Source organism: Sphaeramia orbicularis, chromosome 9 (assembly GCF_902148855.1).
Source record: "Sphaeramia orbicularis chromosome 9, fSphaOr1.1, whole genome shotgun sequence".
NCBI lineage: Eukaryota > Metazoa > Chordata > Actinopteri > Kurtiformes > Apogonidae > Sphaeramia > Sphaeramia orbicularis.
In genome coordinates this window covers 4,687,183-4,714,801 of record NC_043965.1, presented here as the reverse complement: position 1 = coordinate 4,714,801, position 27,619 = coordinate 4,687,183, and the positions used below count along the sequence as shown (strand labels likewise).

At 31.9% G+C, this 27,619-nt stretch overlaps 1 protein-coding gene across 1 annotated transcript in view; it reads left to right on the top strand.

The window, feature by feature from the left end:
* The first annotated feature begins 1,525 nt into the window (after positions 1–1,525).
* LOC115425566 (annexin A3-like) overlaps positions 1,526–27,619 on the top strand; it is a 27,801-nt gene continuing 1,707 nt past the window's right edge. The window contains exons 1-12 of the mRNA XM_030143194.1: positions 1,526–1,571; positions 6,307–6,341; positions 6,432–6,479; positions 7,771–7,858; positions 9,697–9,791; positions 13,392–13,505; positions 18,745–18,835; positions 18,988–19,067; positions 21,108–21,164; positions 23,494–23,587; positions 23,737–23,832; positions 24,142–24,200. Of these exons, the coding sequence (XP_029999054.1) occupies positions 6,327–6,341; positions 6,432–6,479; positions 7,771–7,858; positions 9,697–9,791; positions 13,392–13,505; positions 18,745–18,835; positions 18,988–19,067; positions 21,108–21,164; positions 23,494–23,587; positions 23,737–23,832; positions 24,142–24,200 (837 nt within the window). The 5' untranslated portion in view covers positions 1,526–1,571; positions 6,307–6,326. The remainder of the gene's footprint in view (positions 1,572–6,306; positions 6,342–6,431; positions 6,480–7,770; positions 7,859–9,696; positions 9,792–13,391; positions 13,506–18,744; positions 18,836–18,987; positions 19,068–21,107; positions 21,165–23,493; positions 23,588–23,736; positions 23,833–24,141; positions 24,201–27,619) is intronic.

The window sequence follows — 27,619 nt, the reverse complement described above, 5'->3', positions numbered from 1 at the left end:
TATGACTTTTATCTCATAATTATATCTTTCTTGTCTCATAATTATGATTATTTTATCTCATAATTATAACTATTTTATCTCATAATTATGACTATTTTATCTCATAAATATGATTTTTAATCTCATAATTATGACTTTTTGTCTCATAAATGGGACTATTTTATCTCATAATTATGACTTTTTATCTCATAATTACGACTATTTTATCTCATAATTATAACTTTTTATCTCATAATCATGACTATTTTATCTCATAATTACGACTATTTTATCTCATAATTATAACTGTTTTATCTAAAAGTTATGAGTTTTATCTCATAATCATATCTTTCTTGTCTCATAATTATGATTATTTTATCTCATAATTATAACTATTTTATCTCATAATTATGACTATTTTATCTAAAAGTTATGACTTTTATCTCATAATTATATCTTTCTTGTCTCATAATTATGATTATTTTATCTCATAATTATAACTATTTTATCTCATAATTATGACTGTTTTATCTCATAAATATGATTTTTATCTCATAATTATGACTTTTTATCTCATAAATGGGACTATGTTATCTCATAATTATGACTTTTTATCTCATAATTACGACTATTTTATCTCATAATTATAACTTTTTATCTGATAATCATGGCTATTTTATCTCATAATTATGACTATTTTATCTCATAATTATAACTGTTTTATCTCATAATTATAACTATTTTATCTCATAATTCTGACTATTTTATCTAAAAGTTATGACTTTTATCTCATAATTATATCTTTCTTGTCTCATAATTATGATTATTTTATCTCATAATTATAACTATTTTATCTCATAAATATGATTTTTATCTCATAATTATGACTTTTTCTCATAATTTCGACTGTCTAATCTCATAGTTATGACTCTTTATATCATAATTAGGACTTACCATGGGGATGTTTTTTTCCTCTATGTATACAAGCCTATTTCCGCCACTGAAAAAAAAAATCCCCATTTTAAGTCCTAATTATGACATAAAAAGTCCAAACGATGCTCAGCCCTCCAGGACCTTCTTTGAATACCCCTGGGGTGGATGTTGGAGGTCACTTGGTCAAACTCTCATCTGTTCAGACTAACATTTAGCCCCTTGAACCTTAAACTCACAGTAAAGTAACTAACAGAACTTGTAGTTACTGTAACTTCCTGGTAACTTGTTGCTGAATGTGTTTCTGTTTTGTACAACATGTGAAGGCAGCTGTTGAAGGCACCGAAGTGGAAGAAGTGGAACATTTAACATCTGAGCTCTGGATTTGGTTCCCTATTACCAAATAATGAATGAATTAATTCTTTATCACGAGATAACGACCATAAAATAATATGTAAATCCACTTATAAAGCACATTTATGTGGATGAAGAATGTTATGGGGTTTTTTATACTATATTTAGATGAAAGTCAGATGTCCGAGCCGTCCCTGAAGGCACCCTCGTCGTGCAGAGTGGGCGTGGTCAGCTCAGGTGTACTTGTTGCCTCAGTCTGCGCAGACTCCACAGGTGTGGCAGCTGAAGAACACTGTGGGGAAATCCAGGTGAGGCTTTTCTGTCGCTTTCTTTTTCACTTTGAATAGATGGTTTTTCAGTTTAATGTCGGTAAAAATCTGTTCATGTTCATTTTTTCAGTAGAATCAGAGTTAAAGTCTTTATGGTGAAGTTTAAATGAACATGTTTACCTTGTATTCACAGCCTCATTAGTATCAGCTGTAGAAAAAAAAAAAAAAAAAACTACTGAAGGCTGTTAATGACCATCACCTGAGAATAATTAACACTGAATTTATCATGTTTTCATTAAGTGTATGTTTAAAAAAAATACAGTATCACTTTAATAGTTTTATTCTTGTAGCCTGCGTTTAATGAGCAAATAATGTCAGTTTCATATTTGTTCATGCAAATTTTTTTCATCATTTATTGATCAATAGAAATGCTTTTATTTCATGTTTATAAAAGTACAAACACACACATTAAGTGAAGGTTAGAATACAGAACTAAAAACAAAAACTATATAATACAGTATGTTTAAAAAAAAACTAACACTTAACCTCCTAAGACCCTTGACATGTCAGCAAAGTACAAGCTTTTTTGTTTTTTATTAAATTAGTACCTAGATTGGGAACATCATGATGCAGCAGTTTTGTCAGATGCAGTTTTTAAAATTTTTATGGAATGTCCTTTTGTGGTGGACAGTTTTTTTTTTTTGTTTGTTTGCTAGTTTTTTTGTATAAAGTTGTGAAACTCTTGTCCACAAACATGGACAGTGGGTCTTAGAGGTTAAAGGTTTTATTCTTGTAGCCTATGTATAATCAGCAATTAATGTCATTTTCATATTTTTTATCATGCAAATTAGTTTAATCATTCATTGATAAATAGAAATGCTTTTTATTTCATGTTTATAAAAGTACAAACACACATATTAAGTCAAGGTTAAAATACAGAAACATGCACAAAAACTGTATATATATATCACACCTTTAACCCCAGATCTGTGTAAAATGTGTAAAAACCAGTGTGACATTCACAAACATATGGTTAATCTATAATTAGAGATTAGAGATTTTTATTTTTTTTCATGCAATTTTTTTTTATCATTTATTGATATAGAAATGCTTTTTATTCCCTGTTTATAAAAGTACAAACACACACATTAAATGAAGGTTATAATACAGAAACATGCACAAAAACTGTGTGTATATGTATCACATTTTTAACCCCAGATCTGTGTAAAATACGTAAAAACCAGTGCGACATTCACAAACATATGGTTAATCTCTAACACTGGGTTAAAAAAAATGTTTCTTGCAAGTTGTCTTGGTTTTTTCAGCTGAATTCGGACCATTTTGCACCGCTAAATCCAAAAATGACATCTGTCTCAATCAGGTCAGGTTTTTTTTACTAAATTGATTTTGAAAAATTTGATCTTCTCACAAAATTGATTACATTTTTGTGACTTTATCAGTTGATTTTTTTTTTATATAGTTCTCACCCAAAATAGGTTTTAAGAGAGAAAAAATAATCATTTTCTAACAGGATGTATTTATTAAGTGTTACAAACTGTAGCAGAATACGTCAGGCTTATTTTTGCCAGATCTTCTAGTCGAAGCCATTTCATTCACCTGTAATATTAAAAAAAAAATTAATCATAAATTCGCAAAAGTCAAATCTTCAGAACTCGTTTATTGCAAGAAATATGAAAGAATTTTGGATCATATGATGTGAAAATGCCCATAAATGTAAGCAAAAATGTTCAAAAGCCAATATGTAGCATAGTTGAGAAAGTTGACCTGATTGAGCAAAATTAATGTGATTTTTGGATTCAGCACACCAAAATGATCCTAAATCAGCTCCAAAAATTTAAACAATAAATTTGTTGTTGACCAGTGTAATTAGAGATTATATAGATGTTGCTTTTTGGTTTTAGACAACTCATTTATGGCGAAAACTGCATAGAACATTTAACATACATGCTATTATGTACTGAAGACATAAAAACATGACATATGATGATTTCAATATGTTTAAAATTGTACTTATTTTTCTAAAGAAATTTCAGATTTTTCAAGTTATTCACATCATTTTCATTTGGATAATTTGTAAATGTTAATATTTTCATAATTTAATGTTATTTTTTGGACTAAAACAGAGAGAAAAAATTTTGTTTTTGTTTGTTTGTTTGTTTTGGGTTCTGTTTGTTTATCATGTCCATTGTCAGTCTTTGTATTATGAATACGTTGCTTGAAATTATAAATGTCAAACTTGTGAAATGAAAAGTTTTATAAATGTTGAAAAGTTCTATAAATAAAGTTTAAAAAAAAAAAAAAAAAAAGATGGACGGCTTTTCATTCATTTACATGGCAGATCTTGTAGTTAGTAGTAGACTTAGAAGTGGGTATACACAATGACTGAAAAATAAGTAGGTTTACGCCACAGGTGTCAAACATGCGGCCCGGGGGCCAAATCTGGCCCGCCAAAGGGTCCAATCTGGCCCTTAGGATGAATTTGTGAAATGCAAAAATTACACTGAAGATATTAACAATCAACAGTGTAAAAATCAATTTACATAAACATTTAAACCAATTAGATCTCAATTGAGTCAGACCAGAAAATACTGTCATAATAACCTATAAATAATGACAACTGCAGATTTGATCTTTGTTTTAGTGTAAAAAAAAAAAAAAAGTAAAATTACATGAAAATGTGTACATTAACAAAGTATCCTTTTACAAAAAATGTGAAAAACCTGAAAAAATACGAACAACACGAAATGTCTTGAAAAAAGTAAATGCAATTTTATCAATATTATGTGTATGTCGAGGCCCAAAACGGAATCTGGCCCAATTCAGAATCGGGCCGGCCCAGAATGGAATTCTATTCTAGGCCGGCCTAGAATGGAATCCTGCTGCTATAATGTTATTTTTATACCATGTTTAATGCAAATGATCCATAATTCCATAATTTGTCATAATTTTACATTTTCAGTCTCACATACCTTGAGTAACTATTGTCAATTTCAGTCGATTTCACTGTACCATATATTGGTGGGGAGTACCTCTAGGTTCTATTTGTAAATAAAGTGTATTATAGTTTACAATTAAAATGTTGTTTGTTTCATTTTTTTTTTCACATATTTGCAAATTCCATGTATTGATTTTTGTAATAATTTAGATCATTTGCATTAAACATGGTATAAAAATAACATTATAGCAGCAGGATTCCATTCTAGGCCGGCCTAGAATAGAATTCCATTCTGGGCCGGCCCGATTCTGAATTGGGCCAGGTTCCGTTTTGGGCCTCGACATGTATTTGTAATTATAATGTGAGTTGTAGCACACATGTGTATATGATGAACTGATAAACTGATGCAGAGTATTATTAAAACGGCACTTGTTTTTTGTAAGACATTTCAAGTTGTTCCTGTTATTCAGATTTTTAAGGAAACGATGTAGATATAAATATTATCATAATGTAATTTTACTTTTTTCACTTGTGTTTTTTTTTTACTGGTCCGGCCCACTTGAGATCATATTGGGGTGAATGCGGCCCCTGAACTAAAATGATTTTGACGCCCCTGGTTTACACCATATACCGCTGTATACCCTGGACTACACCAGTGGTTAACCCATAAAGACCCAGTGCTACTTTTGTGGCACTTCCAAAATAGATTTTTGTCCATATTTGACTTTTCTTAAGTGATTTTTCACCATTTATTAGAATATTATCCTCTATATTTTGTGTTTTTTTCAGTTTAAATCATGTATTTTCCTATATGTAAATCACTGGTCATGTAGATGTTCATTAAAGCTCAGATTAAAGTTGAGGGTTATTATATGAAAAACAGAGAAAACTGAAGAAGTAGGGACTTTTTCAGTAAAATATATCATCAACTGAATGCAAAGCAAGTGATTCCATGCACTGTCATTGATCCAACTCCATGGGTTTTACTGGTGAATCAATGTTGTAGAAGATGACGGTGTTTCCACGTTCACTACGAAGCTTCTGAAGGTCCAAATGGGTCATCTCTGATGACTATGAAAAGACAATAAACTGAATTTTACCTGAATTATTTACATGTATAGATAGGATTAGTGGATCAACAGGTATTAAACAGTTTACATCAGTAGATGGTTTTGGTCAACAGTGGATGTTTGGGTCTTTATGAGTTAAATGTAACATACAGCCACATGTGTTATTAACCCTTTCATGCACGAATTATGAGAACCTTAGTCAAGATTTTTTTCTTCAGTGTTTAGCCATGAAAAAAACAATGCGATTGAGTTTTTTTTTCTATGGAGTTACAAAAATATCCATGCATTTAATTTTTTAAGTAAAGAAACATGTGTTTAAAACCCAATATCAGAAAGTGATACAAAAACAATGAAATAACATTTTTAATGCTGTTAATCTGATGTCTTCTCACATTTTAACATATTCTAATGCTAGTAATTACTCACTTCATGGAGATAATATGCAAAAAAAAAAAACCTTCTTGTCTAACAAATAATTTATTTACACTCAAACATGTTACTGCAGATCAGGTTTATCAAGAACAGTAAAGTTACAGTAATGATCTGAATTACAGTGTATGGGATGGTGCATAAGCGTCCACTGTGTTGGCTGATATGGAACTAAAACAACAAAACCCATGAATATACAAGAGAACAGCTGGAGAAGAACTGACCACTGGAGTGGACAGTGCATGAAAGGGTTAACTGATCTGGGAACCTTTGATCAAACTCAACTTCTTAATAATACGTGTTGTATTTTTGTCTGCAGAAAAGTTTGCAGTTGTCGTCATGGCGTCTTTATGGGTGAGTTCCATTTTCTGTTTTCATTTTACTCTTATATTTTACATTTTACTCATGTTTATATCCTGTTTTCGTTGTTTTTTTTTCCTGTAGGATGATCTGGAGAGTCTGGTGGACACTCCTTCCTCTTTCACAGCTACAGTAAGTACAAACCTGCAGAGAAATGAGCCATAAAACACAGACAAACGCAAACAATGGGATTAAAAAACTAACAAAAAGAACCAGGAAGCAGAGGTTCGGCAGGTGTAATAAATGTCCACGTCCAGGATTGATGGTGTGATGAATGAGCGTCTGCGGTAATAAATAAAACCAGGACCGGACGCTGCACTGGGATCAGCTGAACAGGGTTCCAGGGTGTGGTGACGGCTTGGATCAATATTGACCCAAGAAGAGGAAGAGCAGAAAGGCAGAATATGGAAGCATTTACCTCCAGAGGGTCACACAGGAGCTACACTATAAAAAAAAAAAAAAAAAAAGAAAAGACATATTTATTATAATCATACGTCATATAAAACATGAATGAGTTCAGTTTATTTACAAGAGCAGAAGTCGAACATAAGTCAAACAATAAAAAACACACGATGTCAGAAAAAACCACAAATTTACGCGTTAAAAACCAGAATAAAAGCAGATCTGTGGGTTTGGAGAAAAAGAGAAGTAGGTCCAGGATTCATGGTGTGAGGAGCATCTGTATTAAACATGAAATAAATATGAAGGATTACAGTGAAAATGCTCGTTTACTTCTGTAGTCCCTGACAGGAAACAGAAAACATGACAAACAGACAAAAGAACGACACAATAAAAGACAGACTTTAGAAAAGAACCACCTGAGTACAACCTGTCCACATACTTCTGTCCATTTAAGGTAGATGAAGGAAAAACCTCTGTGTGTCATTATGAAGACGCACACTATAAATACACACTAATGTAGTAAAATCATCTTCATCATCATCATCTTCATCTTCTCCTTCTTCATCTTCTTCCTCTTCATCTTCTTCTTCATCTTCTTCATCTTCTTCTTCTTCCTCTTCATCTTCTTCTTCATCTTCTTCCTCTTCATCTTCTTCTTCTTCCTCTTCATCTTCTTCCTCTTCATCTTCATCTTCTTCATCTTCATCTTCTTCTTCTTCCTCTTCATCTTCTTCCTCTTCATCTTCATCTTCTTCATCTTCATCTTCTTCCTCTTCATCTTCTTCTTCATCTTCTTCCTCTTCATCTTCTTCTTCATCTTCTTCCTCTTCATCTTCTTCTTCTTCCTCTTCATCTTCTTCATCTTCATCTTCATCTTCTTCATCTTCATCTTCCTCTTCCTCTTCATCTTCTTCTTCTTCATTTTTTTCTTCTTCTTCTTCATCTTCCTCTTCATCTTCCTCTTCTTCATCTCCTTCATCATCATCATCATCATCATCTTCTTCTTCTCATTCTTCTTCAGTCTGGAGAACGTGGAACCATCAAAACCATCCAATCGTTCGATGCTGACGCCGACGCTGCAGCTCTGAAGAAAGCCATGGACGGCCTCGGTACGAAAACACAAACACTGACGACGTTCGACAGCACAATGATTCACCACAAACACACATATTTAAGTGTGTTTAAGTGTATTTAAGTGTGTTTACTCACGTAGACCCTCTGAACCAGGACGTGTTGTGTTGTTTTAGTGGTTGTGTGTATTTACTGTGGTGGACTGGAGTGTGTTCACTGTTAGTCAAACCTTCCACCTTAAACTTCAGTCCAGGTCGACTTGACATTTACTTTAGTGCTGAAGACGATTTATGAGCTCCGACTTTATTTAAACAAAGAAAAGAGAGGAAAGGAAGGAAAAACCCTCCATATTTAACCTGTCGCTCTCAACTGGTTTGTTTCCCAGCTCCTTTAAACAGGCCATTGTAGAACCTAAACTAAAGAAAACCACACTGGACCCCACAGACTTCAAAAGCTACAGGCCCATTTCAAAGCTCCCCCTATTGGCCAAAATCCTTGAGAAGGCAGTGTCTAAACAACTGACAGCTTTTCTGGAGACACACCAGATCTATGACACTTTTCAGTCTGGGTTTAGACAACGCCACTCAACAGAAACCGCACTATTAAAAGTGTCTAGTGACATCCTGATGGCGGCCGACTCCGGGAAATCCACGGTCTTGGTCCTGCTAGATCTGTCCTCGGCCTTTGACACAGTGGACCATACCATAATGATTGAGAGACTGAGGGACCTGGTAGGGATGTCAGGTCATGTGCTTGACTGGTTCTCCTCTTACCTGACCGGCAGAAGCTTCACTGTGTCAATAAACAACTTCCAATCTGACTCAGCGGATCTACTGTGTGGTGTGCCCCAAGGCTCTGTCCTGGGACCAGTGCTATTCTTACTCTGTCCTCCCACTTGGCCACATTATCCGACAGTACAGTGATGTCTCCTATCATCTATTCGCGAATGACATCCAGATATACTGCTCCTTTAACTCCTCTGAGCCCCACAAACTGAGTTCCTTAATCCTTGTCAGAGCTGAAGCAGTGGTTAAATGATATTTAAACAGGTTTGTGACTGTTCGTGTAATGAACAGCGTCTGTTCAGTTGGCCTGTTTCTGTACGTTCAGGGTGTTTTCACACAGTGTATCCGAGTACATTCGACCCAGAATCTGCTTAACTTTATCCATGTGAATGCAGACGTTCTGTACTCGAGTACTCAGGTGCATCAAACCCCCCTTTTGTCAAGTTTTTTCCTGTCCCTAGTCTAAAAAGTTTCAGTTTGAGTAGAAACATTACCTGTAAAATATGAAGTAATTTTCACCATGTTCAGGTGGGCTACCGTGTGTTTGAAAACTTGAACTGCAAGGTTGTCAAATTCAGCCGGCTCAGAAAGTGAAAATACCATTTAATAAAAAGAAGGAAAAAACAAAAAAGAAAATTAAAATATATACCATTTAACACACTTAAGTAAAACTTCCTAGGTTGCTCAAATATGCTGTATAAACCTTACTATCAATAGTTTAAGCCAGTGGTTCTCAGTCTTTTTCTGTCGGACCCCCCTTTGGAGGATGAAAAATCTCCAATCTACTGAACTTACATTTGTCAATGAAAAATTTACCAAGTAAGAGAAATAAAGTAATTATTAAAAAAAAAAAAAACACCATGTGAAAACGCCTTTACTTCCAGACGTCGGACAATGGAAACTTCACAGATGTTAATTTATTTCTTCTGTTTGATACACGATATGGACAAAAGTATGTGGACATGCTGAGTTCAGGTGTTTCTTTCCTAACCCCTGTTAGAAGTACTAGTTACTCGTCTATTTATGTGAACTTTATTCTGTTTTGTGTTGCGTCTGTTGTGTTGTTGTTTGTTTGTTTGTGTGTGTTTCAGGCACCAATGAGAAAACTCTGATCGACATTTTGACTCAAAGAAGCAACGCTCAGCGGCAGCTCATCAGTAAATCGTACCAGGAAGCAACAGGCAGAGTGAGTTCAATACAAATATGAATATACACCACCTGTTTAAATACATATGGAACTGTGTATTTAGTGGTTTAATAGGAACAAAAGTGTATATTTTGTGATTTAAATATGAATTTAATTATATATTTATTGGCTAAGTAGGAACAAAATTGTATATTTTGTGACTTAAATATGAATATAATCATATATTTAGTGGTCAAATAGGAACAAAAGTGTATATTTTGTGATTTTAAATATGAATATAATTTTAAATTTCTTGGTCAAATAGGAACAAAACTGTATATTTTGTGATTTAAATATGAATATAATTTTAAATTTCTTGGTCAAATAGGAACAAAACTGTATATTTTGTGATTTAAATATGAATATAATTTTAAATTTCTTGGTCAAATAGGAACAAAACTGTATATTTTGTGACTTAAATATGAGCATAATTATATATTTCTTGGTTAAATAGGAACAAAACTGTATATTTTGTGATTTAAATATGAATATAATTATATATTTCTTGGTTAAACAGGAACAAAACTGTATATTTTGTGACTTGAACAGGAATAGAATAATATATTTCTTGGTTAAATAGGAACAAAACTGTATATTTTGTGATTTAAATATGAATTTAATTATATATTTATTGGTTAAATAGGAACAAAATTGTATATTTTGTGACTTAATTATGAATATAATTATATATTTCTTGGTTAAATATGAACAAAGCTGTATATTTTGTAACTTAAATAGGAATTTGATTTTTTTTCAGGAAAGACAATGTTTGTTTTTTTTTACCAGAAATGTAGTATTTGATGATAAAGGCAAAAAGGTGATTTTTGTAAAAAAAAAAAAAAAAAAAAAAAAATGGCTTTTTGATAGTTGTTTTTAGGAAGGTGACAATATTACTATATATTTTGTGAGTTAAACAGAACCAAAACTGTTTATTTTGTGGATTAAAAATGAGTAAAACCATATATTTATTGGTTAAATAGGAACAAAATAATGCATTTGTGAATTAATTATCACCAAAACTATAGATTTTGTAGATTAAATACAACAGAAACTATTTATTCTTTGTTACACAGGATCAAAACTATAGGTTTTGTGAGTTAAATATGGCAAAAATTATTTAAAAATCTCAGTTAAAATTGACTCAAAATGTATTATTATGGGATAAACAGGATTGTAACTGTATATTTTGTGAATTAAATATGACTAAAATTATATATTTATAGGTTAAATAGGAACAAAATAATGCATTTGTAAATGATATATGATTAAAACGATATATTTCTTTAAGTAGCTCTAAACTGTATATTTTGCAGATTAAATTTAACAGAAACTATAAATTCTTTGTTACACGGGACTAAAACTACATATTTTTCTAATTTAAATATGGCAAAAATTATATATTTCTCAATTAAAATTGACTCAAAATGTAAAATTATGGGATGAACAGGATTGGAACTGTACATTTTGTAAATTAAATATGACTAAAACCATATATTTATTGGTGAAATTGGAACAGAAATCATGCATTTGTAAACTAAATATGACTAAAACTATAGATTTCTTAGTTAAGTAGCTCTAAATTGTATATTTTTTGAATTAAATATAACAGAAACTATACATTCTTTGTTGCATAGGACCAAACTATATATTTTGTGAGTTAAATATGATGTATTTTTCAGTTAACTCTTTCCCCGCCAATGACGAGATTTTCCGTCAATCCGTGTTTTCACTGTTATACTGTAGTTGGAGGTGTTGTGGATCATGTGAATTACTTTCCTTAGTCCAAAAACAAACAATTAAGCAGCTTTTTCGGAAAAATGACGGGCCGGGTTTAACGTTTTTGCTCTGGAGTCTCCGTATCCCATGGCAACGCATCCAGCGGCAGTCACTGAATGAGGAAATGAAGACTGCAGGAACCGCGCGCAGTTTCAAAAGCCTTAAAGATGATTATGGAGACAGAGTCTGACAATTCAATATATGATGGAGCTACAGAAGAACCAGTTAGAGACAGGAACGGAGAAACAGAAGGTGAGGGAGACGGACACGGAACACGGGAAACACGGAGCGGCTCAGGTCCGACACGGAGGTGCGGGTGGGGGGGGGGCGGGGGCACAGAGCGACACGGAGAAAATGACAGACAGGAGGAAGAGAAAAGAGACATTTGTAGAGGACATTCAAGGAGAAGACAGACATACAGACATGGGACAAGACAGAGGAAAGCTAGTGTTCATCTGTTAGAGTGAGTTCAGATTCAGACTGAGGACACAGAACATATTCAGCTGTAGAATGTCAGCAGGACACATGGAAGACACTTTTGGATTTGGCTTTTGTATGAAATAAATAAATACATATATTCATACAGAGATAAATAACTAGATGTCCATAGAATTATTTCCAGATCAAACACAGCAGCTGGTCCAACAGGAGGACCTGGTGCAGCCAAAGGCCAGAAATCTACAGTATTTAGTGCATTTGTTTCTTTTTTTCTTGAAAATGAGGAATATTGAGGTGTTTATATCCAAAAGCTAAACTACTATGTGTTAGACTTATAACTGATGTATGTAAATGTGCAAAGTTTAGAAGGAACCTGGTGCTTTACAAGATGTTCGGTCTAAAGTTTGGTGTGGATTCCCCTAACATTTTGTGGAATGATGGGATATCTTAGAGCTGTTTGTTACTATTATTGCTGTTATTATTATTTTATTTTGTGATTTTGAAGATAGTGTTACTGTTGGTGAATAAGAAAGAGTCAAAAATGTAAATAGGAAATCAGTTTTCTCTTGAAAATCAATATCTTTGAAAAAAATGCAATTTTCTCAGCTTTTTGCTCAAAATTCAGTTTTTTCCTGAAAATGACCAATATTCAAATGTTTATATCTCACGAACGAATAAAGATAGAATAAAATAGTTTTTTGTGTTTAAAAGTTGAAGTTCTGTTCTTTCTTTTGATGTATTCAGTGTTCACATACTCCTAACACAACATTTTCAGTGAGCCTCCAAAGATTAGTGAAAATGACCAAAACGGCTGGCGCTGGCTACCAACTCACTGGAAAATGCTCTGGCGGGGAAAGAGTTAAAATTGACTCAAAATGTATAATTATGGGATGAACAGGACTAGAACTGTATATTTCATGGTTAAATATAATCAAAACAATGCATTTATTGGTTAAAATGGACAAAAACTCCATATATCTTTAATGAAATATGACTAAAATAATCCATAAAGCGTTTGGACTGTCCCATAATCAGCCAGTTTTTCTTCTTTTTCTTGTCATAATTAGTATAAAAATAAACCTTTTAATTAAACCATTCAACTAGTTAATGGAAGCAGTTCACTGTGTGTATAATTCTATATGTATAATCGACTTTTTGTGTTTTAAAGTGTCAGTTTTTGGTCTTTTTGTACTAAACATCCTTCACCTTTTGCAGTTTCATGACAGATCCATCTTCATCTACTGTTGTGCGTTTGTTGTGCGTTTGTGTGTCTGTTCTCCAGCCTGGATTTCCATAGTTTGTGTTAAACAAATGTGTTAAACGTGCATCGTTTTTTTTTTTTTTTTTTTTTTTTTAAAGTGACAGCGTCTCATGTTTTCATCTCAGACATTATTAGACGACCTGAAAAGCGACACCGGAGGAGACTTCGAGGACCTGCTGGTGGCGCTCATCACCCCCCCGGCAGAGTTCGACTGTCATGAAGTGATGAGAGCCATGAAGGTGACCCGCAAGTCTGATATAAGAACACATTTCATAGATTATTTACAGTTTTTGTATGAATGTTATTGTATTTACCTGTAGAATTGTAAAAAGTTGTATAAAAACACCCAGGAAACAGGACTAGTGTAACTTAAAAAATAATAACGTCATATTTAAATCTTGGTTTCTGGATCTTTTACATCATTTAACATTGGAAAAAATTACATATTCTATACAAGGATGTGCCAATAACAAAGTTTTTCAGTACCTGGCAACCTGTTCTGAAGCACATAAAACAGGTGGATCCCTCACTTATTCCAGAGTAATCTTATTAACCCTTTCATGCACAGTGGTCACTACAGTGGACAGCTATTCAACAGCTGTTCTCTTGTATATTCATGGGTTTTGTTGATTTATGTGCGTATCAGACAACACAGTGGACACTTCTGCAACATCTCATACACTGCAATTCACGCAATTACTGATAAATAACTGATAAACATGATCTGCAGTAACATGTTTGAGTGGAAGTCAATTGCTAGTTGTTATTAGACTGTAATTAAGTTTTGTTAAACAATTTGTTTGGGTTTTTTTTGCAAATTATCTCCGTGAAGTGAGTAATAACTAGTATTAGAGTGTGATAAAATGTGAGAAAACATCAGATTAGCAGCATTGTTTTTATTTCATGGTTTTCACACAGTATATCACTTTGTGTTATTATATTTTAACCCTTTCATGCATGACGTCCACATTTGTGAACACATTTTAAGCTCACTTTCCAAAGGGTTATAAAGGTAATATTCTCCAAACCACATGAGGGCGCTCTGTATAGACCCTAAGCCAGGCGTGTCCAAAGTCCGGCCCGGGGGCCAATCACGGCCCGCGGTCAGATTTAATATGGCCCACAGCTTTGGTTTTAGAATGTATTATTTATGGCCCGCTTGGACTGTTGAACCGAGTACATGAATCATAAAAGGTTCCAAATGCAGTTCCTCCTTTCACCTCATGGTGGCAGCACCACTCGAACTCTATCTGGCTCTGTGACCTTACCGTGAACCCTTTTCGCAAATTTCTAACCGTGGCGCCTGTAAATAAAAAAAAAAAACGGAAGTTGACAGTGAGGGCCGCCGCTTCCAGGACAGATGGGAAGTACAGTTTTTTTTCACTGAAAATTGAGGCGATTGTGTTTGCCTAATTTGTCAACAGACTGTTGCCTTGTTTAAGGAATTCAGTGTAAAGAGACACGAGCAGACAAAACATGCTAACGCATACGACAAGCTAGCAGGGAGTGAGCGCTCCGAAAAAGTGAAGCAAATTCCAGCTGCTTTAAACTCACAACAGTGACTCTTCATGTGAACCTGAGTTCAGTGAACTCACCACCAGGGCAGGTTACTAAGTTGCCAGGTTAGTTGCCTAGAACTGCTGGTGTTGTGTACTTGTAGATGGAACACAAATATTACTTTCTGAATGATTTTGTGAAAGACAAGAGTAAGAGTCACATGTTTTCATCTTAAATGTTAACAGACTTTGCATTACTGAGTAATATATGAGTAATGATTACTCATAAGTCATGTTTAAAATGAATGTGGGGTTAAGATTTTTATCAACTTGGACGTTTCAGATACTCCACACAGTTTGTTCTATGTTATCTGACTCCAGATGTGAAAGGAAGGCAGAAATGTTTTTTTTTTTAAATTTGTTCCCACCTGAGTGGCTTAGATTTGGTTACACTGCCATTTAAAAAAATGATATTGTGACAATGAAAATAAACTTGTTGTAGAACAGCGCATTTATATGTAATTTTTACTGTTTAAAAAACATCTGAAGGGACCACTGGCCCCTGGCAATGTCCACATTATCAGATCTGGCCCTCTTGAAAAAAAGTTTGGACACCCCTGCCCTAAGCAATACAATAGGAAAAAAAAGTATCATCTTAGATTTAGAATTTGGATGCTCTGTGATCGCATAAAGTTAACCTCCTAAGACCCTTAGATGGGTTTACTGTCTGTTTGTGGACAAGAGTTTCACAGCTTTAAAAAAAAAAAAACAAACCAACAAAAAACTGTCCACCACAAAGGACGTTCCATATTTTTTTTTTTTTTTTTTTTTTTTTTAAAGCATTTGAAAAAACTGTTGCATCATAATGTTTCCAATGTAGGCAATTATTCAATTCTGAAAAAAAGCCAAAACGTGTATATTTGTATATTCCTGGGTATCAGGAGGTTAAAAATCTTCTTAATAAAACGATATTAAAAAAAGAAAAAAATCAAAATGCATTTCAACTTTAGCCTAATTTTTAGCAATAAAATCAGTCAGTCAATCCCAAAAAAGAAATAAAAATTTGATACTTTTTTTCTTAATTCATGCATGAAAGGGTTAATGAGTCTGTGACTAATATCTGAGTTCATTATTTTTTTATTTATTATTATTGTTAATTATCTTTTTTTTTTTTTTTTTTTTTTTTTTTTACAGTGCAACAGGATGGGAATGTTCATGGGTTTGGGTATTTAAAAAAAAAAAAAAAAAACGATTCATGTATTATGCTTTTTGGATTACTCTATGTAATAAAAACACTTTGATTTGAACAAAAAAAACAAGTAACATCCAAAATACACTACAATGGTTTAAATTATCTTTGTTTCCAAAATGACTCAAAGATGGTTTTTACTAACTTCTCTCAACATTGATTTTTTTTTTTTTTTTTTTTGTCAATGACTATGATTTTAAATGTTCTATCTCTAAGTTTCAAAAATATTTTTCCTGCGCTGACTGTAAATAATCATTTTCTACCACAACTAACCATCTACTTCACATCTCACTGAGGAAGAAGAATTTCCCATTAAACTTGAAGGAAATATTGACGTTTTTATTTCAAATCATCATGAACAGGACATCTTACAGCTGTAGACATGATGTGTCCCAATACTTTTGTCCATATAGTTTATAAACATGAACCAATGTAATGATATTTATCCCAATATAAAACTATATTATGACATTTGCTATTGTTTTGTATCCCAGACTCTTGTTTAAAAAAAAAAAAAAAAAAACTGAATTCAACATGTCCACATACTTTTGTCCATATTATGTTCTTAAGAACAGACCTTGTTAAATCTGGTAAAAGATAATGTGATTTTACATGAATTTGGTTTAGTTGGTGCCGAAAATGACAAAGCACAGAGCAGCAAATTAAAATAAATGAAATCAGTTGCTAAATGTTGTAGTGATTATTATAATATTGGACAAAACGGAGTAAATTTCACATGAATAGACGAGTAAAATTCAGATAAACACGATAAAGCTCCTGTAAAGCAGACTCACCTCTAGAAAAGGCAGTTAAACAAATCGCATGCAAATATCAAAGATGGTGTTTCTCATGTTTCCTCTCAGGTCACATGAGGTGTAACAGTGTTTTTCAACCTTGGGGTCGGGACCCCACATGGGGTCGCCTGGAATTCAAATGGGGTCACCTAAAAAAAAAAAAAAAAAAGTGCTTATATGGTGAGTTGAGAGAGACGATCACAATGCATAAGACATGACAAAGTGAAGCTGAAACTGAAGCACTGTGGTTCTGTTTATCTTTCAAATGTTCGTTGTTAATTCTATACATTTTTCAAATCGGATTTTAATATTTTTTGTGCGTTTTTTTTTGTCCTTTTGTGTTGATCAAGTAGGTTAAAGTGAAAAAATGATATGCAGATGTTATAGATGAAGTTATGCTGGGAAAAAAAAGATGAAAAACATGAGTATAGTAAACATTTCTTATGTAGTATATAAAGGCAAAATCAAAAGTACTCAAAAACGACCAAAATAGGCTCAAACCGCTAAGGGTTAAGATGATGCAGCTCTTTCATAATTCATTGGAAATCACAGCTGAACTGATGAAAAAATAAATAAAATAAAATAAACAATCAAATTCTCTCTTTGTGCAGTAATCTACACCTGGCTTTTCTGCCTCCGTCCATAATAATATGCATTATATAGACAAAATGTCCTCTAAAATTTACATTTATTTGCAACATATTATAGCAAACTATTACATGATCAAAAATAAATTAGTTTTAACAAAAAAAGTCTGTTTTGAACGTTTGGAGTTGCCAGAAATTTGTGATGTTAAAATGGGGTCACGAGCGAAAAAAGGTTGAATGAATGAATGAATGAATGTTTATTTCAGTTAAATACAAAATACAAAACACATACATATTTAAAAAAAAAAAAAAAACAACAACAACAAAACAAAACACCTACATATTAAAAAAACAGACATAAAATTAACACATTTTGTAACTGAAAAAGGCTGAAGCTGAAGCCTTATTTCTGCTTCTCCTATCCCCATCCTTAGTCCAAGTCCACACCTTAAGTTGCAGCAGATAAATACTTAAACTTAAATTATACTACATTCAGTGTAATAAGTTATTTTGTAATCATATTACTTTCATAGCCCTTCATAATTTGACCAATTAAATTCTTTTTGAGACTCAACAGTGAGCTACACAGTTTCACTTCATCCTTCAGTTCGTTCCATAGCTTGACACCAATAACTGAAACACTGTGATATTTAACGTTTGTTCTTACTTTACATTTTTCAAACACAAACATCCCTCTTAAATTATAATGTCCTTCTCTTAACTTAAAAATGTTCTGAATACAAAAAGGAAGGTTTTTACTTTTAACGCGAAACATAAATTCCATTGTTTTTAAATATACAATGTCAAAAAATTTTAGTAAACCAGATTCTACAAAAAGTGGATTACTTGATTGGAGATAACCAGCTTTGTTTATGACTCTAATAGCTTTTTTTTGGAGTTTAATTATTGGGTCTAAATTAGTTTTATACACATTGCCCCATATTTCCACACAGTATGACATATATGGCATTACAAGTGAACAATACAACATATGCAAACATTTTTTGCTTAACAAGTCTCGAGTTTTATAAAGAATCGCAACAGCTTTGGACATTTTGCATTTGATATATTCTATTTGTGGTTTCCAACAGAGTTTATGGTCAATAATCACTCCCAAAAATTTTGTTTCATACACCCTTTCAATTTTCAGGTTGGGAACCACTGATGAATAATAATAATAATAATAATAATAATAATAATAATAATAATAATAATAATAATAATAATAATTATTATTATTATTATTATTATTATTATTATTATTATTATTATTATTATACACAAATGAGAAAAGTACATAAGTGTCTTCAGTCAATCAGATGTAAATGTTGACGTGAACTTTGACCTCACAGGGAGCTGGGACCAAGGAGAGCGTCCTGATTGAAATATTCGCCTCCAGGTCCAACCAACAGATAAAAGCTCTGAACGACATTTATTTACAAGGTAAAGACGCAAAGATCCCACTGTGACGTGGTCAACGCTGACGCTATTTCACACATTCACAGTGAAAATTAACATCTGAACTGGTTTTACAACAATTAACCATTAAATTATTGACTTGTTTTTATTTTATTTATTTATTTATTTTTTGCCAGAAACAAACAAGAAGTTGGTCCTTGATCTACAAGAGGAGGTTTCTGGAGACTTTTCCAAAGCTCTGCTTGTCCTGGTTGAGGTTCATCATTAACGATAAACGACAGAATCATCACATGACCTGTTTACATTCAATACTAATGCTAACGTCAATGCTATTACTAATACTGTCACTAATACTAAGCAAATGTTAACGCTAATAATAATGCTTATGGTAGTATTACTGCTAATACTAATGTTAATGCTAATACTAATTTTAATGTTAGTACTAAAGCTATCACTAATGCAAATTTTATGTTAATTTTAATACAATCACCAGTGCTAAAACACACTTATGCTAATGCCAATACTAGTATTATAACAAATTCTAATGTTAATGCTGATATTAATTTTAATACTAAAGCTATCACTAATGCAATTTTTTATGCTAATATTAATACTATCACTAATGCTAAAAAACACTTATGCTAATGCCAACACTAGTATTATAACTAAAACTAATGTTAATGCTAATTCTAATGCTTTTGTTAATATTTATATTATCACTAATGCTGAAACTAATAGTAATCCAAATATTAAAGGTAATTTTGATAATGTTAATACTAATGCTGATATTAATGCTAATCCTCATAATAATTTTAATGTTAACACTAATGGTAATACAAATGTTAATACTAATGCTGTCACCGAAGCAAATTCTTTTGCTAATATTAATACTATTACTAATGCTAAAACACACTTATGCTAATGCCAATACTAGTATTATAATGAATACTAATGTTAATGCTAATGATAATGTTAATATTAATACTATTACTAATGCTAAAACACACTTATGCTAATGCCAATACTAGTATTATAATGAATACTAATGTTAATGCTAATGATAATGTTAATATTAATACTATTACTAATGCTAAAACACACTTATGCTAATGCAAATACAAGTATTATAACTAATACTAATGTTAATGCTAATTTCTAATGCTAATGCTTACGTTAATATTAATACTATCACTAATGCTAAAACAATTAGTAGTTCTAATATTAAAGCTAATTCAGATACTAATGTTAATATTAATGCTAATACTAATTTTAATGTCAATACTAAAGGTAATATGAATGTTAATGCTAATGCTATCACTAAAGCAAATTCTTATGCTAATATTAATACTATCACTAATGCTAAGACACACTTTTGCTAATGCCAATAGTAGTATTATAACTAAAACTAATGTTAATGCTAATGCTTATGTCGCTATTAATACTATTACTAATGCTGAAACTAATAGTAATACTAATATTTAAGTTAATTCTGATCATGTTATGTAATGCTAATATTAATACTAATACTCATAATAATTTTAATGTTAAAACTAATGGTAATGCGAATGTTAGTACTAATGCTGTCACTAATGCAAATTCTTATGCTAATATTAATACTATCACTAATGCTAAAACACACTTATGCTAATGCAAATACAAGTATTATAACTAATACTAATGTTAATGCTAATTCTAATGCTAATACTTATGTCACTATAAATACTATTACTAATGCTGAAACTAATAATAATACTAATATTAAAGCTAATTCTGATACTAATGTTAATACTAGTGCTAATATTAATTCTAATTCTAATGTTAATGCTAATATTAATGCTAATGCTCATATTAATTTTAATGTTAATACTAATGGTAATACGAATGTTAATATTAATACTGTCACCAAAGCAAATTCTTATGCTAATATTAATACTATCACTAATGCTAAAACAAACAGTAGTACTAATTTTAATGCTAATTCTGATACTAATGTTAATACTATTGCTAATATTAATGCTAATGCAAATACTAATGATAATGCTAATACTAATGTTGATATCAATACTAATGCAAATGCTCATTCTAATGTTAAGGTTTATTAATACTAAAGCTAATACTAATGCTAATACTAAAAATAATAGTAATACGAATGCTCATATCAAAACTTATGCCAATGCTAATATCAGTGCTAAAGCTTATAAAAACATTAATATTAATAATGTTTAGGAACAGAGAGATGAAAGTAATTGGTACACTAACTGAGATTTGTTATAATAATGACATCTGTGTTTTTTAGGGTAAAAGGGATGAGAGCACCTCAGTAGATAAACAGAAGGCTGAAGAGGATGCAAAGGTGAGGTTTTACCGTGGAATAACCTTAACCACCTCTAACCATTCTGAGTATCTTTTAGATCAGGGGTGTCAAACTCATTTTAGTTCAGAGGCCACATACAGCCTAATATGATCTTAAGTGGGCCAGACCAGTAAAATAATATAAATAATAGGATAACAACTTAGAAATAATGTCATCTCCAAAGTTTTCTCTATGTTTTTGAGTGAAAAAGGTAAAATTCCGTAATGAAAATGTTTACCTCTACAAACTGTACTGGAACATAACATGAACAAATATGAACAAACTGAAAATTCTTAAGAAAAACAAATGCAATTTTAACCAAAGTATGCCTTAGTTTATCATTTATACACATGGGTCAAGTCACGCGCCTGTTGACTTTGAATCAAAAAATTAGAACTGAGATAATGATTTCAAACTTTTTGTAGTTCAGTAGTATAACATCTTAAGTTTCTAAATCCATTAAAATTTTTGCTAAAAAGAATTTTCAAGAAAATTATGGAACTTTTTATATGAACTAAATTCAGTTCCTTGGAAAGTTCTCTAAGAACGAATAATAACATAACTTATCACTGCTATAATTTGAAATCTCAATCATATATTTCAATTTTCAATATAGTTTTATGACCTTTTACACACCCTTTTATCATAAAAATCATTTTGTCTGAAAAATTGGTGTGAATTGCTTTTTTAAGCATTTTAATATCAGATGGTGCTGGTTATGTAGGGAATTTCACTTTTCTCAAAGAACATGTTTGGTTGTTTTTTAATTACTATGCATGTACGCATTACAACTTATGGATCACAGTGAATCGACAAATACACAAAACATTTATTAACAGGCAGAATATTGGTGAAATTCCACATACTTCTCTTAACAGATCTCAGGTTGTTCATATTTGAACAGTGAATATGAAAACAGGACCATCATTAAGTATGCTGATGACTCAGTCATTGTCAGCCTGCTCAAACAGGGGGAGACCAGTCATGGCCCTGTCATTAATGACTTTGTCCAGTGGTGTGAGGAGTCCTACCTTCACGTGAACATATCTAAAACAAAAGATATGATTATCGATTTTAGGAAAAAACAGGACAGGCACGGAGTCACTTTAATTAAAGGTCAGACTATAGAGCAAGTGCAATCAGACAAATACCTTGGGACGATAATTGATGAAAAACTGAGTTTTAATGAAAACTGCAGATGTGTGTGTAAAAAGGGCCATCAGCGCCTCCACTGCCTTAGAAAACTGGCACACTTCCACACTGACCGAACCATTTTAACTTTGTTTTATCGTTCTTTTATGGAGTCTGTTTTATGTTTTTGTCTGGTGGCGTGGTTCGGTCAGACCTCAGTTTCAGAGAAACTCACTGAATCAAATAGTGAGATGGTCCAGTCGCCTGATTGGTGAGTCCCAGTCTTGTCCCGCCTCCCTGTCCACTAAACAGGTCCAGAAGATGGCTTCATCAGTTCTTAACAATGACTCCCATCCTTTACCAGGTGAATTTCAGCTCCTTTCCTCTGGACGGAGGTTCTTAGTCCCAAGGTGCAGGACACAGCGTTTATAAAAACAGCTTTGTTCCTGTCGCCGTCACTGAGCTCAAGAAGAAATAGTGACATTGCACTTTACTAACTTATTTAGTTATTTATTCCATTTCTTTGCTCTGTTTATTATTATTGTGACTTCAAATTTTTTAATTTTTTAATTTTATGTTCTTATCCTGGTTTTTATCCCAGATTGTTTTTATTTATCTTTTCTGGTTTTTATTGTATCTTGTTTTTATTTATTTGATCTTATTTATTTTAATTCTTTTACTTATCCATGCTGCTATACCGATGAATGGTGGAACACTGAGCACTTTTTGTCCTGTCTGTAAGCATGATCAAGTGCCTGTCTTGCATGTTTAATGTATGTGCTGTTGTAATGCCAAGGCAATCACCTAGACTGCAAAACAAATCTACCTACGGGTATAAATAAAGTGACCTTGACCTTGATTTGTTCAGGTTATTCACATTTTTTGTAAAAGGCTTGTCTGTAAATGTAAGCATTTTTGTGTAATTTCACTTTTTTTTTTCACTAAAACAAAGAGGAAAATTTGCAGTTTTCATTATTTATAGGTTATATTATGATAGTGTTTTACTGGTCTGATCCACTTTAGGTTGAATTGAGCTCAAATTATTTTAACATCCTTGATTGTTAATTTCTTCAGTGTCATTTTTGCATTTCAAATTCATCCCAGGGGCCGGATTGGACCCCTTGGCGGGCCGATTTTGGCCCCCGGGCCGCATGTTTGACACCTGCGTTTTACATACTTATTTCCTTTTTCTGTGCAGATTCTGTACAAGGCTGGAGAGAAGAAGCTGGGCACAGACGAAGAGAAATTCATCGACATCCTCTGCCACAGAAGCATTCCTCAACTCAGACAAAGCACGTTTCACCAAAATAATACAAAAAAACTAAACAAAAACCACAACACGGAGCTGCAGATGCTTGTAACACATGACCCGACGTAGAAATAAGCTGGTGAATGTTGAATATTAGAAGTGAATGACACCGTGTTTGTATGTTTATTTCAGCTCTTGTCGAATACAAGAACGTCAGTGGAAAAACCCTCCAGGAAAGTATCACCTCAGAGATGTCAGGTGACCTGGCAGACCTGCTGCTGGCTGTCGGTGGGTCCATAATAACAAAAAAACATGAAAATAAGTCACATAATTATGGTCAGTAGATGATGCACTACAAACAAAAAGTTAAGGATATTTTTCATTTTTGTGCTGGTTTTTTCATTTGGGATTCTTGCACAGTGCTTTTTGCTTTTATGTGTGTGAACTGAATTGAAACACATTTTTTACTGTCCAGACATAGTTTTATTTACAAATGACAACAAAAAGAAATATCCTTAACTTATTGTTTGTAGTGTATGTTCATCAGAAAAACCTGAGATGTGAATTAACAAAGTGATGAATGTGTGTTTTCTGCAGTGAAATGTGTGAAGAGCGTTCCAGCCTACTTTGCAGAACGTCTGTATGAAAGCATGAAGGTAAGTCTGTGCTTTATTTTTTTTGTTGTTTTAAATAATTTAGATGTAGATCAGAAGGGGTGACTGTCATTTTCTTTTAGGTATTAAGTAAATTAAAACTAGCCATCAGTGAATTAGTTGTTTTTTTTCCAAAACTGTATATTTTGTGACTTAAATATGAATATAATTATATATTTAGTGGTCAAGTAGGAACAAAAGTGTATATTTTGTGATTTAAATATGAGTATAATTATTTATTTCTTGGTTAAATAGGAACAAAACTGTATATTTTGTAACTAAAATGTGTATGTAATTATATATTTAGTGGTCAAATAGGAACAAAAGTGTATATTTTGTAACTAAAATGTGTATATAATTATATATTTAGTGGTCAAATAGGAACAAAGGTGTATATTTTGTGATTTAAATATGAATATAATTATATATTTAGTGGTCAAGTAGGAACAAAAGTGTATATTTTGTGATTTAAATATGAGTATAATTATTTATTTCTTGGTTAAATGGGAACAAAACTGTATATTTTGTAACTAAAATGTGTATATAATTATATATTTAGTGGCCAAATAGGAACAAAGGTGTATATTTGTGATTTAAATATGAATATAATTATATATTTTTATATAATTTTTATTTTTATAAGTTTTATATTATATGTGCTTTAATTTTTTTGTTGTTTTAAATAGTTTAGATGTAGATCAGAAGGGGTGTCTGTCATTTTCTTTTAGGTATTAAGTCAATTAAAACTAGCCATCAGTGAATTAGTTGTTTTTTTCCAAAACTGTATATTCTGTGACTTAAATATGAATATAATTATATATTTAGTGGTCAAGTAGGAACAAAAGTGTATATTTTGTGATTTAAATATGAGTATAATTATTTATTTCTTGGTTAAATAGGAAGAAAACTGTATATTTTGTAACTAAAATGTGTATGTAATTATATATTTAGTGGTCAAATAGGAACAAAAGTGTATGTTTTGTGATTTAAATATGAATATAATTATATATTTCTTGGTTTAATTGGAACAAAACTATATTTTTGACTTAAATATGAGTATAATTATATATTTATTGGTTAAATAGGAACAAAACTACATATTTTGTGACTTAAATATGAATATAATTATAGATTTAGTGGTCAAGAAGGAACAAAAGTGTATATTTTGTGACTTAAATATGAATATAATTAGATATTTTTATGTAATTTTTATTTTTATAATTTTTATATTTATATGTGCTTTAATTTTTTTATTGTTTTAAATAGTTTAGATGTAGATCAGAAGGGGTGTCTGTCATTTTCTTTTAGGTATTAAGTCAATTAAAACTAGCCATCAGTGAATTAGTTGTTTTTTTCCAAAACTGTATATTCTGTGACTTAAATATGAATATAATTATATATTTAGTGGTCAAGTAGGAACAAAAGTGTATATTTTGTGATTTAAATATGAGTATAATTATTTATTTCTTGGTTAAATAGGAAGAAAACTGTATATTTTGTAACTAAAATGTGTATGTAATTATATATTTAGTGGTCAAATAGGAACAAAAGTGTATGTTTTGTGATTTAAATATGAATATAATTATATATTTCTTGGTTTAATTGGAACAAAACTATATTTTTGACTTAAATATGAGTATAATTATATATTTATTGGTTAAATAGGAACAAAACTACATATTTTGTGACTTAAATATGAATATAATTATAGATTTAGTGGTCAAGAAGGAACAAAAGTGTATATTTTGTGACTTAAATATGAATATAATTATATATTTTTATATAATTTTTATTTTTATAAGTTTTATATTATATGTGCTTTAATATTTTTGTTGTTTTAAATAGTTTAGATGTAGATCAGAAGGGGTGTCTGTCATTTTCTTTTAGGTATTAAGTAAATTAAAACTAGTCATCAGTGAATTAGTTGGGTTTTTTTTCCATTTCTTGAGCTATAGAATAGACTTTATTTGCCATTTGCACAGATACATCACAGAATAGGTGCATTGGAATTCTTGTGTGTGTCCCTGAGTCACAGAGTAAAAAAAAAAGAACAAAAACAGAAACAAAACATTACCACAGATAAAATATATTAAAACAGTTATTGTACAGACTGACACAAATACACACTTGTAAAAATAGAGTACTGTATCAGAAAAAAAAATAGTAATAATAAAAGTACTGGGAAGTAAAACAAGTTACTGCACATTCAAGTAAAATACTGGAGGGGATTAACACTATAGAAGTTACAGATTCATAAATACTTCATATTTACCTCCGCCAAGGAGGTTATGTTTTTGCCAGGGTTTGTTTGTTTGTCTGTTTGTTTGTTTGTTTGTCTGTCCGTTAGTGTGCAACATAACTCAAAAAGTTATGGACAGATTTGGATGAAATTTTCAGGCTTTGTTGGAAATAGGATAAGGAAGAAATGATTAAATTTTGGTGGTGATCGGGGGTGGGGGGGGCCCACGGGGGGGGGGGGGGGGGGGGGGGGGGCGCAGACCAGAAAATTTCATCAAAATCTGTCCATAACTTTTTGAGTTATGTTGCACACTAATGGACAGACAAACAAACAGACAGACAGACAAACAAACCCTGGCAAAAACATAACCTCCTTGGCGTGGGGGGGGCCCACGGGGGGGGGGCACTGATCAGCCTTGGCGGAGGTCTGCGCTCTCCAAGTGCTTCTAGTTAATTTAGTGAAAACAGGAGATTCTTGGAGAATTCAACAGTCAACCACTTCTTCAAGGTCATGGAGGGAACATTGCTGGAAAAATATAATTAAATTTTTCATAACATCTAAAATTACAGCTAAATATGTGTTCATAGTTCAACCTTGTTGGAGAGAATGTGGAGATGTCAGTGGAAATCATGCATGTCTTTTGTTTATGTCCTAAACTTGCATCATTCTGGGATAATGTATATTCAACAGTTGTTAAGATTATGCAATTCCAAAAACATGTCTGGTGATGTAGTTCAGATGTATTATTGGTAATAGTGCAACAAAAAATGATAGAAATTTGTTTAACTCTTTCGGTGCCAGACAGTTAAGGGGCTAATAAGCCTTAAAAGTGCCACAGAATTTGGCCGTTTTTCAGTATTTCGCGTCGTTTTTATAATATTTGAAGAATCCTGCAGGAAACCGCTCGGTAACATCCGACCGATTGCTGATTAGATTCAAAACGCACCGGACACAGCCGATTCATTATTGATCGTAATTTGCATAATTCAGAATAATAATTAATAATAATAATAATAATAATAATAATAATAATAATAATAATAATCTTTATTTATATAGCACTTTTCATACATTAAAAACTGTAGCACAAAGTGCTTTACATATCAGTTTAAAAATCAGTACCGCCCCCCACCCACACCCACCCACTCACCCGCACACACACACACACACACACACACATATA